The sequence below is a fragment of the Ceratotherium simum genome, chromosome 36 (genome assembly GCF_057802395.1).
Source record: "Ceratotherium simum simum isolate JZ-2026a chromosome 36, ASM5780239v1, whole genome shotgun sequence".
Taxonomy (NCBI): domain Eukaryota; kingdom Metazoa; phylum Chordata; class Mammalia; order Perissodactyla; family Rhinocerotidae; genus Ceratotherium; species Ceratotherium simum.
The window spans coordinates 14,639,219-14,657,520 of record NC_141935.1 but is presented as its reverse complement, the minus strand read 5'-3'; the positions used below and the strand labels follow the sequence as shown (position 1 = coordinate 14,657,520).

Here is an 18,302-nt window from a genome sequence, read left to right as displayed (position 1 = left end):
ATACATAATAACATGTATACATGTTATTAAACTTGGTATGATTTTTCTCCTGTTACTCCGTCTCATGTCAATTTAATTCTTAGACCAGCCAGAAAAACCTAGAGGGCAGAGGACTAGTTCTTCCTCCTCTACAAGTTCATAGAATGAACTAAAATAATCACATTTATTTCACATTCAAATATTTGATCAAAGAGCTTCCTGAACCCCCTGGGATAAATGTTTGGATTTTCTCATTTCCAAAGCCTTGGCATTCCCTAAGTAACAGGCGAACACTAATGAAGCTGTAGCACTAGTCATCTTGGAGCCTGAAAATCTAGGTCCTTAGAAACAACGGAAGGGAGAGCGTGCACCTTGCCTCAGCCCCGTTGTCTCCATGCTGATTTTTAATTACCTCAAAGCTTTAGAAACATGATCCGGTAAATGCTTTGTGGGAATAGTGGCACATGCACTCATCATGTGAAACCCATAAATTGCTTATAATCCTCTCAAGATGTTAAAAAAAGCATTAAGTAATTGAAGACAGGAAGTCCTCAGTTAATTATTTAGAGGTGTTATCAATGCTTTAAGTAAACTGAAGCATTTTCTGCTATCTCACTGAGCTGAATACCATGGGGACGATGCAGGAGCAGCCATCAGCTTCGCATATTCGCTAATGCAAACAGCGCACGGCAGCTTGTCAATAAAAGACCTTTTCATATCATTTATTACTAAACATGTCCACCAACCTGCACAGAACAATTGGAATGTCAGTTATGGCATTGTTTCACTTCAGGTTACCACTGCTTCATACATGGGTCTCCTCATGTGGGCGTTGGGGTAGAGGAGAGAGGGAAAGGATTAACTAAATAATTAGGGCCACTGAGAACGACATGAATTAATCATGTCCTCTTTAGCAGGAGATGTGATAAGGGCTTATGTGTCTCTTAACTCCAGGGGAAATGTTTTCAAAATAATTCATTAAAAGTTGCTTATCATTGCATTTCACTTAAAAGGGAAGACTCGCCAGCACTAAGTTAACAGGGAGAGAAAGATTTGCCTTCCTTTCTCATCCTCTTAGAAGCTCATGAAAACCTCTTGTGCTAAGATAACATAAACCCTAACAATGCTGGTTATAGCAGAACATGTACCACTAATGTGCTGAAACAGACATTGTATGCATCAGTTTTGAAAAAAAGAGAACATAATTTGACCATTAATATCACAAAATGTGGAAATTCTTTATAATGGGATTTGACATTTGGATAACTCTACTGTGTGTTCTTATAGCATCCTACACTTTGCTCTCATGGTATTTATTATACTTTGTCACAATATCCTTTTTTCTTGTCTCTGTTCTTCAACCAGTGGATAAGGTTTTTAAGGACAGAGTCAACAGCCTCCTGTTTGCCATCATATCATCTATAACGTGGGCACCTATCACAGTACTTACCATATATGAACTGTTCAAAAAAGATTTGTTGAATGAGTGAATGTTGAATAATAAACTAGTATCTGAATGATTTCATTCCATTTTGACCGGATACAACAACCATACTGCCAAACACATCTAAATCTCAGGCAGACATTGCTACATAATTTGCAGGGCCCAGGGCAAAATGAAAATGCAAGGCCCCTTGTTCAAAAATGATTAAGAATTTCAAGGGGTTGGCCCCGTGGCCTAGTGGTTAAGTTTGGTGCACTCCACTTCAGCAGCTCAGGTTCAGTTCCCGGCTGCAGATCTATACCACTTATCAGCGGCCATATTGTGGTGGCGACCCACATACAAAATAGGGGAAGATTGGCAACAGATGTTAGCTCAGGGCTAATCTTCCTCAGCAAAAAAAAAAAAAAAAAAATTGTTAAGAATTTCAAGATGATGAAAGCAGAGCATTGAATCAAGCACAGGAGTCCTCTAAGGGTGGGACCTTGGGTCTGCACAGGCCACACGCCCATGAAGCCAGTGCCACTCTCTGGCAATCTGGATTTATTGGCAGTATATTTCTTTAATTGAAACAGATAGGAAGAAAACTAGGATGGCGATCATGTCCTCAGAAGAGCTTTGGGAGCTGCTTCTGTGTTTGTGTGTAATGCTCTGCCCTGTATTTCCCTCAGCTCCTACGTGTCTACTGACCACCAAGCATCACACCTGCAAAAATAGATACAACAATTCATTTTATTTTCATTTTTCCAGCTCTGAGGAAAACTTGATGCCTGACTACCTGCCAAAAAAAAAAAAAAAAATAGCGTAGCATCAACTACCATTTCTTTTTAAAAATATTCTTATAGATATAATATTATAGCCAAAGAATTACAGTCAACAGCTGCTGGGACACTAATTTTTAAAGAAAAAATTTCTTCTCAAATCCCAGATATTCCAAGATACTTTGCCTGGGCAATCACTACTTCTGTTTCATCCCAACAGTTCTATCCAACACCTACTCTCCCTGAGCTGTATGTCCTTGTCGAGCATTCGAGCGGCATCAGATTTTGCTGCCAGCTGATGCCACATTTTGTTTCTAGAGAAGAAAACTCTGCCTGAAAATGTAGGATAAAAGTGGCCTCAGCCTAGTGCAACACCAGACTCCAAAGAAGAAAAATATTTATTAAAATAGTATTGTCAAAATCAAAAACTAAGATCTTCCTTTGGACTGTCTTAATAATAATCTTAATATTGATCTATATTTGGAAAGAGTCTGCCAAGGAAGTAACTCATCTAGGAAGTGCATCTTGGGATGAATCTGATCACTAAAATATTGGGTGGAAGGGCCTAAGCTAGGGCTTAGAATGTCACGTAAAATACAGAATTTAGAAATATAGAATTATAAAATATTCTATATATTCTATATATAAAATACAGAATTATGCAAATAAGCTTGTAGCAAGTAGTCAGATACTGGCTATCTGAAATTGTAACGGACAAAATGCCTTTTCCTAACTTTTTATCTGAGATTAAAAATTAGAAACAAGCTGTTCTTTATAGAGTACATCAAGTGTAACTTACATAGGCATGGGTTTTGTTTTCCAAATCATATTTTTATGATCCATAGGCAGACTTTTTGTGGTTACTTTTTAACACACATTTACTCTTGAAAGGAATGTTCCTTGAAAGTGTAATTGTAATGAGTTTGGTTATAGTATGCCTCTTTCCTTTAAAAGAGAACATGATTCCCCGTGGGGAATTTCAGGTAATTTGCAGCCACAGTAATCGTCACTATACTGAAATGTTAAATACTTGGCTTATCTCCATGCATTTGCCTTTTTCTGCTCTGCAACTGCTATTTCCTACTCTTTTAATTCAATGCTGAGCTCTTGAATGATGTTTTCTTTTCTCCTTCTCCTCTTTGACTTCAGGATTAAGTTACAGTCAGAACAGTTCCTTTGAGACAGCTCTTTATTTCCCTCTTCTCATCCTGATCAGTTCACGAGTAGTTTTCAATTGGTGTGCCCTTTTCATTGCCTGTTGCTAATATTTCATATATATCTCATTTTAAGGACTACCAATAGAGACTTACTTAAAATGACAGCAAATTCCAGTTTAAATGTGTTGATTTTATTGAGTTTTACAGAGTCATATATATGAAAGGTCATCCAGTTCATGTAAATCATCTATGCCTGATGGCAGTCTTTACTTTCCTTACAGATTATCTGAACCAAGCCTGTTAGTCATCCAATCCTCTAACAATATGAAAAAATATAAGATCTAAAAAATAAAATACAGAAAATTATGGGTTCAGAAGTTGCCTTCCCTTAAATTAGTCTGTAGCCCGATTAAGCAATCTACACTATCATGCCCCCAGTTTACAGATACGGAGACTGAAGCACCCAGAGGTCAGAAAACTTGTCCATGGTCATAGTTAATAAGTAGGTAAAGTTTAGAACCAAAATAGTCTAACTTTAGACTCTGCTCTCCTAACAGCTATGCTGTATGGCCTCAGTATATGAATTGTGGTAGTATTCAAAATGGAAGTATTTAAATATATATTCCCACTTGGTTTTTTTATGTTACTGGAAGTTTCACTGGGCTTTGAGCTACCTATGTCATCATTTTCTTTATAAGGCTAGGAAGCCTGACCCAGTTGCTCTGGGCTACATTTCTCAGCCCAAATGCCCAGATTCCTATCCCGGCCTCACCCTTTCTTATCTCTGTGATCATGGGTGAGTTCCTCACCAGTGTGAAGGCCTTGATTGTGTTAGTGCCCAGGAAGTGCACAAAAGGCCTGCAAGTCTAAGTGTTCAGTAAACCTTAGCTATTTATTAATCTAGTAACCAACTTCCTTGAAAATAACTGCATTTCTCATAAAATATATTTAATTAATGTATAGAGTCCAGCAAAAAGAGGAGTTAAAATGGAATCACAAGAAAAGCCCCTGTTTCGTTTTTTGTTTTACTTTATAGTTTTTGTATTGACTTATGTTTGAACCAAATCATTTTAACATATTTCTTTTATTTCAAGAACGGCTACAATGGTTTCTACCATTTTGACATCCTTCAGATGCTGTTTACTCTTCAGAGGGAAAGCAGTCATTAAAAGATTGCAATGTTGGGCCGGCCCAGTGGCATAGCGGTTAAGCTCATGCACTCTGCTTTTGCCCCAGGGTTCGCGGGTTCGGATCCCAGGCACGGACATACACATTGCTCATCAAGCCATGCTGTGGTGGTGTCCCATTTACAAAACAGAGGAAGATTGGCACAGATGTTAGCTCCAGGCTGATATTCCTCAGGCAAAAAGAGGAAGATTGGCAGCAGATGTTAGCTCAGGGACAATCTTCCTCACCCAAAAAAAAATTTCAACGTGTTTGGCTGTAGCTCATGTGTGATGGTGAGAGCACAGGGCTTGGTGTTAAAGTCATGGCTTTGTTTGTGGGGGATCAGAATTTGCCACTCCAAAATGTATCTTTTTGGTTTGATTATTTTTAAGGACAAAAGACTCTGAAAGAAACTATGACCTTCCCCTTAACTGCCTAAAAGAATTTAAGATAGAAGACCTGTCCCCAGGCCTGGCCATTATCATAGATAACTCTGGGTATTGGTAGACTGGGAGGATCATTGCTAAGCCCATTTTTATCAAAGTTCTCTCTCTCTCTCTCTCTCTCTCTCTCATCACATTGTCCATAGATGACTTAGCAAATACTTGTTTACCAAACATTTGCTTTTTCATCTCCATGTGAATTGCCTTTCTCCCTTTTGAAGTCCCAAACCACTAACCCCAACATCCTCCTTTGTCTTTAGCTGAAGATGGTATTTAAGGTGGCAGCTTTGGCCATTTTGGTGAGTTACTCAGTTTTCCTGGGTTTCTCCCACGTATACATGTTATTAAACTTTGTTTGATTTTCTCCTGTTATTCTGTCTCACGTCAATTTAATTCTTAGACCAGCCAGAAGGACCTAGAGGGTAAGAGAATAGTTCTTCCTCCCCTACAGTTCCTACCCAGAGCTGATCACTTATTCACTGTGTGAATATTTGGTTCTCTGAGCCTCAGTTTTCCCACCTGTGAGACAGGAATAATAACTCCTGTTCTGTGTTATTCAAGGTGAAACTTCTTCACCTTTTCAACAAACCTTTTCGTGTTGTTGCTAATTTCTCTCTCTCATTATCTTGTAACTCTTTCTAGCTTGTGTAAAGACAGACCACCTAGGACAGGGTAGTAACAGCTGCTTATGGTCCCCAGGTAAACCATACAAGATTCTGAACCTGTGGGTAGGCATGTGACATTTTTAGTAATTATCATAATAGTATTATTGAGAACTCTTTTTTTTGCAAGTTACAGAAAACTCAGTTCGGGCCCAGACCTGTGGTGTAGTGGTTAAGTTTGTGTGCTCCGTTTCAGTGGCTCAGGGTTCATGGGTTCGGATCCTGGGTTCAGGTCCCAGGTACGGATCTACGCACGGCTTATCAAGCCATGCTGTGGCAGGTGTCCCACATATCAAGTAGAAGAAGATTGGCAACAGATATTAACCCAGGGCTAATCTTCCTCACAAAAAAAAATAATAATAAAAGAAAACTCAATTCAAACAGGCTTAACAAATAGACATTTATTGGCTCATGAAACTAAAAACTCAGGTGTAGACGTCAGGCATGGCTCACTCAAGACTACCAAATGATTTTCCAGGACCCAATGTCTTTCCATCTCTGAGCTCTCCTCCATTCTCAAGCTCTATGTGGTAAACAAAGAACCACCAGTAGTCAAAATCAAAGTTCTGGTTCAAGTCCTAGCTTTCACTGGCCTGATTGAGGTCACAGACCCAATTCTGAGCTGCTAACACTGCAAGGGAGTGGGGAGCTGTGTCCAGGCCTGGGTCACATGTAAACTTCTCAATCCATGTGGAGTCAACTCTAAACAAAGCACAAAGCCTGATAGTTGTCAAAAGACTGGTTTACCGGAGGAAAATTTGAGTTTTGTTATAAACAGAAGTCTGAATGGACTCTTGAGGGTAAATATAGCAGATGTGGAGTTGCATGACACAAGCTGGCAAATGTCAATTGAAATGAGCCTGAGTATTTCCACTCTTTGCCCCACACGGCCCTTAAAATTGGCCAGCATGCCCACATTTCAGGGGCAGATACAGCTGTTGAGGATAAACTGCCCATGGATTAGACTAAGTCCATCATCCTCCCCTCCTTCCCTTGGGGTCTCATGCCTCCCACTCTCGTCTTTCTGGTTCTTCAATCCTTGTCTCTTCTCCAGTTCTCCACGTTCACTCTTCTTGATTTAGTGATGTCTTTGCACTCTCTGACTTCTTGATCTAGGTTTTCTACTCAGTGCTCAGTTCTACATCCACCCCTTGATTCTGGTACTCCAGTAGCTTCAAGAGACATATTCCTCTACCAGCCCCAGCCCCATACTCTCCTAGGCCAACCCACCCCATCCAATTTAAACACTGTAACAAACTCCTTTGGCACACCTTCCTCATCTATCAAAAATTCCTAAAGGGCTAGATGTTCCACTGTTGTTCCACCTCTAAACAGCTATCTTCTAGTGTTCTGGGCTATATATAAAATGGATGTCACTCAACTCGCTTCAGAAAGATTCTGTAAAGAAAGGACAATTTCTACTTTTATATACATTAATATTCTTTTTAGCTACCATCCTCATTGCAAATACCCTCAATTCTAATCAACCTTAGCACACCTCTGTGATGACAAGTTTTCTCTTCCTTCCCTAAGACCCATCCTAAAATGCTCTTCATAAGTTACTGCACATCTGAAACCAGACCAGCCAGAACACAAAATGAGGAGGAGCATTAAGGTTTGTTTTTTTTTTTGTTTTGGTCAGAATATTCCAGAGAAAAATCAAGTATTGCTTCACTATTGCCAGCCATACTTAAGTCTGGCATTCAGAAAAGATCTAGAAAATATTTGTAGTTCACAAATCATATTAATTGTGTTGTTATTTTAATAATATTATGCAACTAGAGAAGAATCTCCTACTCAATGAAAGAGATGCCGTGGGCAGGGACACCTATGGAATTATGAGGAAGGACCTGTTTGGTCAAATCACACTTGTGATGAATATCAAGGACATCATAGCCTCATAGCCCTGCCATCTTTATGAAGCACTTTTGTGGGCTTGGTTTTCTTTAAACAATATTTAACAAACATTGAACCTAAAATAGGCACTATTGGAAAAAAATAATAATCAAGAAAACCCACTCAAATATACCATCCTTACTCTCAAAGGGCTTATGTTCTAAGTGAGAAAGTAAGATATTCAGCTGAAACGGTGTTACAAGGGTCGGGACCCCGTTCTTCAGTAGTGGAAGTAAAGAGGGGACTTCGTCAGAGAATCAGCTTGCCACTGTGGTCTCTGACCTTCAGGAAAATGAATATTTCCTTCCATTTTCTTTTGAGCTCTATATTCTATAATGTTTAGCATTTTCCCATAAGCTTTTATCAAACATCCATGGCTTGGGTATGGCTTAGATCTTTCATCATGTTCCTCATCCGTAAGCCAGGTAAATAGCAAAATTATGTAAATCCTCCATAGCAACGAAATGGAAGATTACAATCACATAAGTATCTCCATCTTATCACTAAATTGATAAGGAGACACGAAGGGCTTTGAAGCTGAATCCTGAAGCAGCACCAGCTGCAGAACATTATTGCTTTAGCAGAGAACCCAGATTACGGCTCCAATTCTAAATGAACTGGTTAATTAATATTTTCCTTCATTTAACGAGCACCTACTTTGTGCCTGAGCTATTTGAAGGATACAGTGGTAGGTGAAACAAAATCCTTGCTCTTTTAGAGCTTACATCACACAGGGGGAGACAAACAATAAATAAACAGACCTGTAATAAAACATCAGATCATGTTGAAGACTATGAAAGAAGAAAGTAATTTGGGAGGATGAAAAGTACTGGGTGTAGGGTGTAGACAGAGTGGTCAAAATTTTTTAAATGTAGCATTTGGGCAGAAATCTACATAAAGTGACAGAGTGACACATGAATGTCTCTGGAGAAAGAGTCACCCCACCTAAAGAACAAAATATGTAAAAATGTAGTTCAAAATTAGGAAAAATAAGTATAGTAATCATTAGATCCACGTTATGACAGCACAATTATTTGACATATAGATTAAGTCCTATTCTTTAAAGAAAAAAATGTTTTAAAGCTTTGGCATTGTTTGAATTTTCCTAAGAATCAAGGCAAGAAATGTTAGCCTCACTATACCCCTTGTTGAATGCTGCTGAGTCTTAAGGTTGCTTCTGCTAAAATAAAATACGACTCTAAATAACCCATTTCATCTTCTCAACAGCCTTAGAGCTGGATGATTCCCCATTTTACAGATCAGTAGATCAAGGCAAAGAGAAGCTAAGCAACTTGTGCAAAGTCACCAGCCACAGAGGGGTAAAGTCTAACAACATATAACTTTTACCGTAAATGGATTGTCATTCTTTTTGTCTCCTGAGAACTCATTAAGCAGTTACTGGACTGCATCATATTCTGAATACAAAAGAAGTAATAAGCTCTATGCCCTCATCAAATTATGTTTAGTCTATGTATAAAGACAAAACCAACATAACCCAAAAAACTACAGATGCAAGTGTGAGATGGTCTACTATGGGCACATATGGTAAAGAAGGGCAAAGTTAAAAAAAAAAAAAAGGGTTAGATGGTGTTAATATGAGCTGAATATGGCTTGGGGCTAAAAACTGTTGAATTTAACCTTCTTTTTATTTTCTCCACCCCTATTCATATAAGAAGCAGTTGCAGAAACTGGGATGGTTAGCCCGGAGAAGAGAAGACTCAGGGGGGATTTGATAACTGTCTACAAATATTTGAAGAACTGTCATGTGGAAAAGAAATTAGATTTGTTCTATATGTCCCTAAGGGTGGAAGTGATAGAAAGAGTTCACCACAATATAAGGAAGGACTTTCAAACAAAAGAAGGAGAGCTCTAGAGCTTTCTAAAGATGGAATGGTCTCTTTGGGAGACAGAGTATTCCAATTGCCTGGGAAGGGCAGCCTCTTCAGTGACATCTTGTACAGGGGAATCCAGAGAAAGATGGATGGATAGATTACATGAATTTTAAGATCTCTCCTAAGGCTGAGAATGTATTATTTTTATCAGTGATAAATGAAATTTCTATTAATGCTGAGCTGCTCAGGAAGTTCATATCTCCATTAAAGAGTGTTTTCTGCTCTTAAAATTTTTGGATATCACATCAACAGCACCGCATGTTACTTCTGATGCTGCATTGATAATAAATAACCCTCTCAAGATGTACTTTATTTCTTGTTGCTCTTCCTAGGTCTCCAGCCATACACCAACTACAGCTTCACACTTACAGCTTGTACATCTGCTGGATGCACTTCGAGTGAGCCTTTTCTAGGTCAGACACTGCAGGCAGCCCCTCAAGGTAATTAAAAAATACCCATGATTTGGGAGAAGAAGTTTTCTTATGGCATTTTGAAGTGAGCTCTATAAACTCCTATCAAACAAAGAAGAAGGAATAAAGTCAATAGGTACAAAATAAAACAGTATTCTAGGATCCCATTCTTCAGGTTTGGTAAAACTATAAGCCTCCCAAGGTAATGTTTGCTTTCAATTCTTCAAACATTTCAGATTTGGTTTTCTGTAAAAAAAAAAAAAAAGTATATATATATTATTATATACTTGGATATGAAATTCCTCAAAAAAGCAAAAGTTAAATATTTCTGGAGTGCCTAATATATAACAAGCACCATGTCCACTGCTGAAGTTGACTAAAATATTCACTGCCCTCAAGAACTTACAGTCAAATAGAAATGATAGCACGAGTACCCAAACTTTTATGAAGAGAGAGAATCTGAAGGGTGATGTTAAGAACAAATGAACAGAATGCTCACGTTAATCGGAGGAAGGAGAGATTACAACCCATCATGGACACCCAGAAAGATTTTATGGATCATATGACTTCTGAAATGGACCACAAGGAACAGAGATTTTGACAGGAGGAAATATAAAATCAAACACAGTGTGAGGGAATGTAAAGTGGGACCGTTACCTTAGAAGGCAAATTGGCAATGTCTATTGAGTTTAAAATGTTAATTCTCCATGACACATCAGTTTCATTTTCCTTATCTACGCCAGAAAATAGTACTTCCACAATTGCACAAGGGGGTATGTACAAAGATGTTTATTGAAGCATGTTTTGTTTGCTTGTTTGGTGGTAAAATGTTGGAAGCAATCTAAATGTCCATGAGAAGCGGAATTGCTAAATAAATTCAGGTATATTCCTATCGTGGAATTCCATGCATCAGTTTAAAAGAATGAGATGATCTGTACATATGAAGAGTATGTTATAGAAGTACATTAATATATGGTATGTTTTATGTATTAAAAACACACGTAGAAAATGATATTCATTTCTATAGACAAATGCATAGAAAAAATTCTGGAAGCATACACACTTGGTTGATAACAATGGTTGATTTTGGTTTGGGAACTGGGATGGGTGATATCACTTACTTTTAGGAGAAAAATATGCTCAGAAGCTTGGGCTAGAGATCAACTAATTATTTTGTTAATCTTTATTATCTGCCTATTTTCCCTGTGGGGAAACAGAGGCACAAATAAGTTTCTAAACAGAAATATGTTAATTACCATCAGAAAGTCCTGAAGTACTTGTCCATTACTCTTCTAATGAAAGGGATTGTTGTACCTCAGAATATTAGACCTGAACTTCCTACCAGTAAATGGGGAATAAAATGGAAAATTCCACATATGGGGCATATGGCTCCTCACCAGGAATTCACTAATGATGTTTTCTATATAAAGAATGTTTCATGTCAAAAAGCTTAGTGTTCCTTTGAAAGGAAGAAACCAGCAGTGGATTTTTTGGAAAGGTAAACTATCAAATGGATACTTTGATGATAATGGATAATTTCTGAAGGATCTATCAACCAGTTTTGGCTGAAACTCAAGCCTGATAAAATAACAGGGTCTCTTGCTCTAGTTTATGCATCAAATCTATATATTTAAATTCTTAGAAAATATGCATCTATTTTCCAAAAAAAATTTTATGAAAGAGCTCAGATTTCATGACGTAAAAATTATAGCTTTCAACAGAACAGGGGAGTGTGAGATGAGAAATGTTTTACTGGACTTCGTTTTTTAACTATATGCACCTTTCCTTTAACACAAATAACTGTGCAAAGGAATGATAAACTAAATGGGCTTTCCTCTGCAGAACAACATGGATTTAGAATCCATTTTCTGGCTGTATAAGTGCTATTTGTGAATAACTCATATATGAAATAAATGTAGTTTGAGTACTTAACTTGGGGGTTGTAAGAAAACAAGTTAACAGTAACACTAAGTTATGCTGTTTTACTGTAAAATGGAAATAAATATATATCATTTTAAATTAATAACCCCAATATAGCTAATTATAAAATGCCTATTTGAGTGAATCAGACATAGCTTGAAGGTCTAACATTTGGGTGTCCTAAGTGGGTATGGAGAGAATTAAAAGAAGCATTTGTTCATAGCCACCCTGAGCTCTTCTCATTTGTCTCTCATTTGCAATCTAAAAAAAAAGTTAGGGGCCAGCCCGGTGGCGCAAGTGGTTAAGTGCGCGCGCTCCTCTGCGGTGGCCCAGGGTTCACCGCTTCGGATCCCAGGAGCACACCGACGCACCGCTTGTCAAGCCATGCTGTGGCGGCGTCCCATGTAAAGTTGAGGAAGATGGGCACGGATGTTAGCCCGGGGCTGATCTCCTCACAAAAAAAAAAAAAAAAAAAAAAAGTTAATGCATATTATGACCTCATTGGTAAGTTGAACATCATTCTCTACAATTTTATCCTCATAGAAAATTGTGTACCTTTAGTCAAATAGTGGGAAGAGTTCAAATTGTATTATTTCTCTCTTTTTAGAATTGCTGCCATACCAGCAAGCTCTAATTCATTGTAGAGTTCAATCATGCAAAATTGCAGGCGTTCTTTCCTCCAGCAGAGATAATGTGGAAAAGAAGAAGGAAGGAAGACCAATCTTTCTCAGTTTCATTCCAGATTCCTCTTCCTCTGCCTTCTTTGAACTGTTGACGTTCCTCTAGAGTCTTCCACTACTCTTTACACTTGTCAATCCATAGTCTCCTTTGGAATTTTCAAGTACTGGCTTTAATTCCTAATGAAAGCTGAAAGCTACCAAATTTTGCAGCTCTCACAAAGGCTACACTCATGGATTTAAGGCCTATGTGTCCACCAGTCCACTAGATGTTTATATTTAGGTGTTTTGCAAATGTGTCAATCTCAGTATTTCAACACAAAATCTCTCTCCTCGCTCCCCAATTTGCTTCTCTTCCTTGTTCCCTCTCTCAACTTCCACCATCCACCTAATCAGTCAAGCCTTCAAACTGGTGTTCTTAATGCTTCTCTTTTCCTTAAGTGGTAGTATGCAATTCTTCATAAAATCTTATTTATTTTCAATCTTAAGGATTTTTAAAAAATTTATTCTTCCTTTTCATCCCTTCCAACATTGCCTTAGTTCACACTTCTATAACTTCTCTGGATCCTTCTAACTAGTCTCCCTGCCTCTAGTCATTTCTCCACTTTCTCGTATCCCCACCCCAATTCTTTCTCCTCTTTTGCCAAAATGGGCATTTCTCACAATAGTCACCTCCATAAAATCCCATTTCCTTCGAGGAAAAAAAAAAACCCACATCTTCTTAGTAAAGCAAAACAGACCCCTCAAGTTTTAGCTTCTGCCAATCTGTTGAGACTTATGGTCTTCCGCAGATGCCATCCAATGCACCAGTCACGCTGAGGTATTTGTAGTTCTACCATGCTCTCCCATGTCTCTAGGACTTTGTGTGGGTTCCCCTCAGCCTGGATACCCTTCCCTATATTCTCACTTAGCTAACTCTCACTTTTTAAAAGTTTGGGTCACATGTCTCCCCTTCTGGAAATCTTCTCCTATGATCACCGTCACTTCTCATCTACCCCCATCTCACCCCAGTCTATGTTGGGGAACCCTTCTCAAATGCTCTACTAGCACACTATACTTCCTTTTCTTAAAGTATTTATCAATCTGGATTATAAATTTTCATCTATTTGTCTTTATTCTCCATGATACTATGGGTTCCTTGAAGAGTAAAGACTATATGTCTTTATCCCCACATCCACAGTGCCCAACACAGAAAATGACATAAAATTGAGTAGAATGTTGAATGAATAAATTAACAAATAATAAATAGTCAATGTAGAAGTCAGTGCATCCCTGACATCAGCCAATACAGAACTGGTTCCCTTCACTAGCTTCCAAGAGAAAGCCAATCCACAATAAATATTGGGGTTTTTGAATTGAAATGAAGATTTGTAGGACATCAGAAGTGGATGATATTGCATGGCACTCAAGACAAATTTAAAACAAATCCAGTAGAGATGGGCTTTTTTTTTTTTTGGTAGCTGTTATGTCAAGAGACTCACGAAGGTTTCCTTCTGACCTTTCCCTCTTATACTTCTCACCTAGTTTACCTGTTCCCCACCTCCTTTCTAGATGATTTCCCTCAGACCATCCATTTCTTTCCCTTGAGCTGCCTGAACTCTGCACTTCTATTATGTAGAATAGGTTTTCTGATGTTACCTGAGACTAAGGCTCAGAGAGGGAGGCAGATTCTTCACCTGGGATTCATCTCACCAAAGGAGGGCCTTAGTCCATCAAAGATTTCTTGCAGCTGCCCAGATAACAGTGTCTCCATATCATTATGCAAATAAAAACACAGCACTTATTAGCTTTTTACACATTTCAATTTCATCTTATAAATCAAACCAATGGACACAGGGTTATTACCTACGTGAACAGAGCTTTCACTAGCTTGTGTAAATATGAAACTCAACTTTTATTTAAAACATGAAGCAAACCCAAAATGTTGCTTCATCTTATTTCATAAACTCTTCTATATCCATAGGCTGCATTGACTGATTCAAGAGTGGAAACTAAGCAATAGTCTTTCTAGCACCTTGGTGATTTTTAATACATCCTTCAAGGTGAGAAAGACATGACGGTAGGAAGCAGATTATGAACTAAACCTTAAACTTTATGTTTTAAATCAACAAATTAATATCATTTTTAAATCAGAACTCTAATTAGTTGGTTGAGTCACACAGCAGCTTTTGGCAGAGAAAGCCAGACATAAATGTTTGCTATGATTTACGGATTTGTCCAAGCATCTAACATAGAGTGAGCTTTCAGAACAAAATGAACTACTTTCTTCTCTGGAATAAGTTGTTCCTTAGAAAATCAGTAAGTTTGAGCCATTTTTAAATTTATTTTGATTCTTTCAGAATGTTGCTAAATAAATTGCATTTGAATGTCCTGAAAATTTTTCTTTTGAAAGTGTGGAAATCTTACCCTTGACTGAGGAACTTACACAGGAGATACAACCAACCAAAAAACTCTCAATTACAGGGAAGCTGGTATTGAAATGAGTTTTTTTGTGTGTGTGTGAGGAAGATTGGCCCTGAGCTAACATCTGCCAATCCACCTCTTTTTGCTGAGGAAGACTGGCCCTGAGCTAACATCTGCCCATCTTCCTCTACTTTATATGGGACGCCGCCACAGCATGGCTTGCCAAGTGGTACCTCGGTGCGCGCCCAGGATCCGAACCGGCGAACCCCGGGCCACAGCAGTGGAGCGCGCCCACTTAACCACTTGCGCCACCGGGCCGGCCCCTTGAAATGAGTTTTTAAAAGCTGAAGGAGAGAGTTACTGTGTTTATTCAGAGCATCCCTAGATGACAACATGAAATGGTAGGATTTGTCTTTCTCATTGCTAGGTTCTCCATCAATATGTTTGTATGCTATAAGAGTACTTGAATGTTTGACCTTAAATTACAGTTGTTTGTGTATATATTTTATCTTTTATCCAGAAGGGTAAACTTGTAAGAATAAGCCACATCTTAGTCACATTTTCATTACCTAGGACTGCCTTGAGTGCCTAACATAGTAATTTGCAGGATATATATTTACAATAAATTTATTCATTCAATATTTATTAGGCGTTTGCTATCCATAAAGATTCATTGACAAATGAGACCGAGGAGATCCAGGCCCTCATGGAGCTAACTTTGTATTGAAGCAGGAGAAAGAAGTAGACCACACAGCCACAACAACATAAAAATAATGATAATATCAAAAAAAAGAAGATGATTATGATGTTATGGGTGTCAAGAGGGAAATGAAAAAGGACATACAGTCGAGGGGAACTAGGTTGGGATCACTTCAGATAGGGTTAAAATTATAGTTAGGGAAGGTGGTCAGATAAGACCCCCCCTGATAGGGTGATATTTACCAGATCACTGAACTATGAGAATAACATGCAAAAATATCATGGTGATATGAGCAAAAGTGTCCTAGACAGAAGGAATGGAAGTGCAAAAGCTCAGAGGTGGGAAAGAACTTGAAGAATTCTGGGGATAGAAAGAAGTCTGGTGTGGCTGGAGCTTCATGAATGGTGGAGAGAATGGTGCCAGTTAGACCAGAACCAGAAAAATGTAGGGGCATGCAGGTTATCATAAGGAATTGGAATTATATCATATGATTAATTTCAAGAGGGTTGTATATTTTATAAAGAGTATGCTGGCTTACATATATACTTTATATACTTTTACAAAGATTGCAGTGAAGTAGAGAAGGACAAGATTTAAAATATGGATACCAGTTTAGAGGCTATGACAGGCGTGCATAAGAGAGAGAGAAACATAGCTTGGATCGGGAGAGGCAGCAGTGAAAAGGTAGAGAACTACATATATTCAGGATAGAATCTGTAGGCCGTGATGGTTGATTACATTTAGGAGTGAGAAAAAGTGAAAGCCTCAAGGGTAATTTTTTGTTATCCAAGAAAATGGCTAGATGGACAACATTGGGAGATGAATAGATTGTAGACAGGAAAACCAAGAGTTCCATTATGGGTGTTTTAAGTTTTTGATATAGAATTAGTCTTCCAAATGGAAGTGTCCAGTAGACGGTTGGATGCATGAGTCTGAAGCTCAGGAGAGCGTTGTAGTCTAGAGATATACATTCAGGAGTAGTCAGCATATCGATGATATTTAAAACTGAGACTAAATGGAGATCTCACTTAGAAAGAGAGTGTTGGGAAAGAAGAGGAGAGGAAAGGAGATGAGGAGAGAGAAAGGGAGGGGAAAGAGTCTGGGTCTCTGAGACACTGGTCATTTCGATGTCTAGTTGGGGAAAAGGAACCAATAAATGAGGCTGGAAGGAGTAGCCAGAGACAAAGAAGGAAAAGAAGCATAGCATGTGGTATCAGATGGGCAAAGGGAAAGTAGGCTTACTTGTTGAATTTGATATTTCAGGTAAATACTAGATTATCATTATTTCCACATATTCCAAGTAAATAGGTATTAAAGCTCGAAAACCCTGGATAGTCTCTCAGGCCTTGATTACATTCAGCGTGACAGCCACAATAGAGAAATTTTCCACCACTAAATAAAAATTTCCTTTTATTGTAGAGAGTTGTCTGACATTCACTTTCTAAAAACACGTTCACTTTCAAAAATAAAATAATCAAAGCAATAAAAAAAATACTTACACTCAATTATGTATTTCACCTCCAAAGTAAACACATGTATTTTTGTTGCTCACCATGAGATTTTTTATCAACAGATAAAAGTATCATAGTATTGAGGTGATGGTGTGATTTTTGATAAAGTGTTTATTTTATCCTAACAATAAAACCTCATTGTGTTATTTTTGCCAGGGGTTTGGGTGACACCTCGACACATTATCATCAATTCTACAACGGTGGAATTATATTGGAGTCCGCCAGAAAAGCCCAATGGCCTCATTTCTCAGTATCAATTGAGTCGTAATGGAACTTTGGTTTTCGTTGGTGGCAGGGAGAAGCAGAATTTCACTGATAAAAACCTGGCGCCCAACAGCAGGTAAACGAAAAGAAAACTTTATCAACCATACAGTTAGATTTTTAGATTTTTCAGGGTTGAGAAAGAGTACATCTCCAACTGAAACAAAATTAAATTAATTGGTTAATTAATCTCCTCAATCATTAGCCATTCCATAGCTGATGGGATCATTTAATCCATTTCAGACATGGAAGAATCAAGTGCTAACTCATTACATTAGTCTTCAAAGGACATGAAATTCCTTAAAAATGTAAATAAATAATTAGTCTTCTATTTGACTAATAGAAAGCACGAGAATTTTTAAGTTATGAAATATACAGGGACCGGCCCCGAAGCCAAGTGATTGAAGTTCCGCACTCAGCTTGGACGGCCCAGGTTCACAGGTTTGGATCTCGGGTGCGGACCTAGTCCACTCATCAGCCATGCTGTGGAGGCATCCTATATACAAAGTAGAGGAAAATCACCAGCAGACATTAGCTCGGGGCGACTCTTCCTCACCAAAAAAAATAAAATAAAATAAATAAAATAAAATATACAAAGTATTAAGCTTTAAAAATTATCAAATTATCTTCAAAACATGCACTCCTAAACTAGCAATAAAAGAGATTTAGAGAGTTTTGTTTTACACCAACTACATTTTCTTTTGGTATAATGTTTTCTCTACCTGCTACACTAGATATAGACATGAGTGGTTTTAGGGAAAAAGTTCCACATATTTGCAATTCATTCCCGTTCATTTCTCAGCAGACACAAAATATATCTTAGATCAACAGATGTTTTATTGCCGAGAGTAGAGATCAATTTAGTTTTATTGTAGAGAGTAGCAGATCAATTTAGAAACATCTTCCTCTAAACATATTTCCCTGAACTCCAACCCATTTAAAAATGGGGAAGATTAATTTGAATCCTCCACAATCCACCTTCACACTACAAGACTTTTCTGAAACCTTTAAGAAAAGCAGCG

At 38.0% G+C, this 18,302-nt stretch overlaps 1 protein-coding gene across 1 annotated transcript in view; it reads left to right on the top strand.

The window, feature by feature from the left end:
- USH2A (usherin) overlaps positions 1 to 18,302 on the top strand; it is a 761,558-nt gene that overhangs the window by 620,317 nt on the left and 122,939 nt on the right. The window contains exons 56-57 of the mRNA XM_087424358.1: positions 9,731 to 9,838; positions 17,176 to 17,359. Coding sequence (XP_087280484.1) covers positions 9,731 to 9,838; positions 17,176 to 17,359 — 292 coding nt within the window. The remainder of the gene's footprint in view (positions 1 to 9,730; positions 9,839 to 17,175; positions 17,360 to 18,302) is intronic.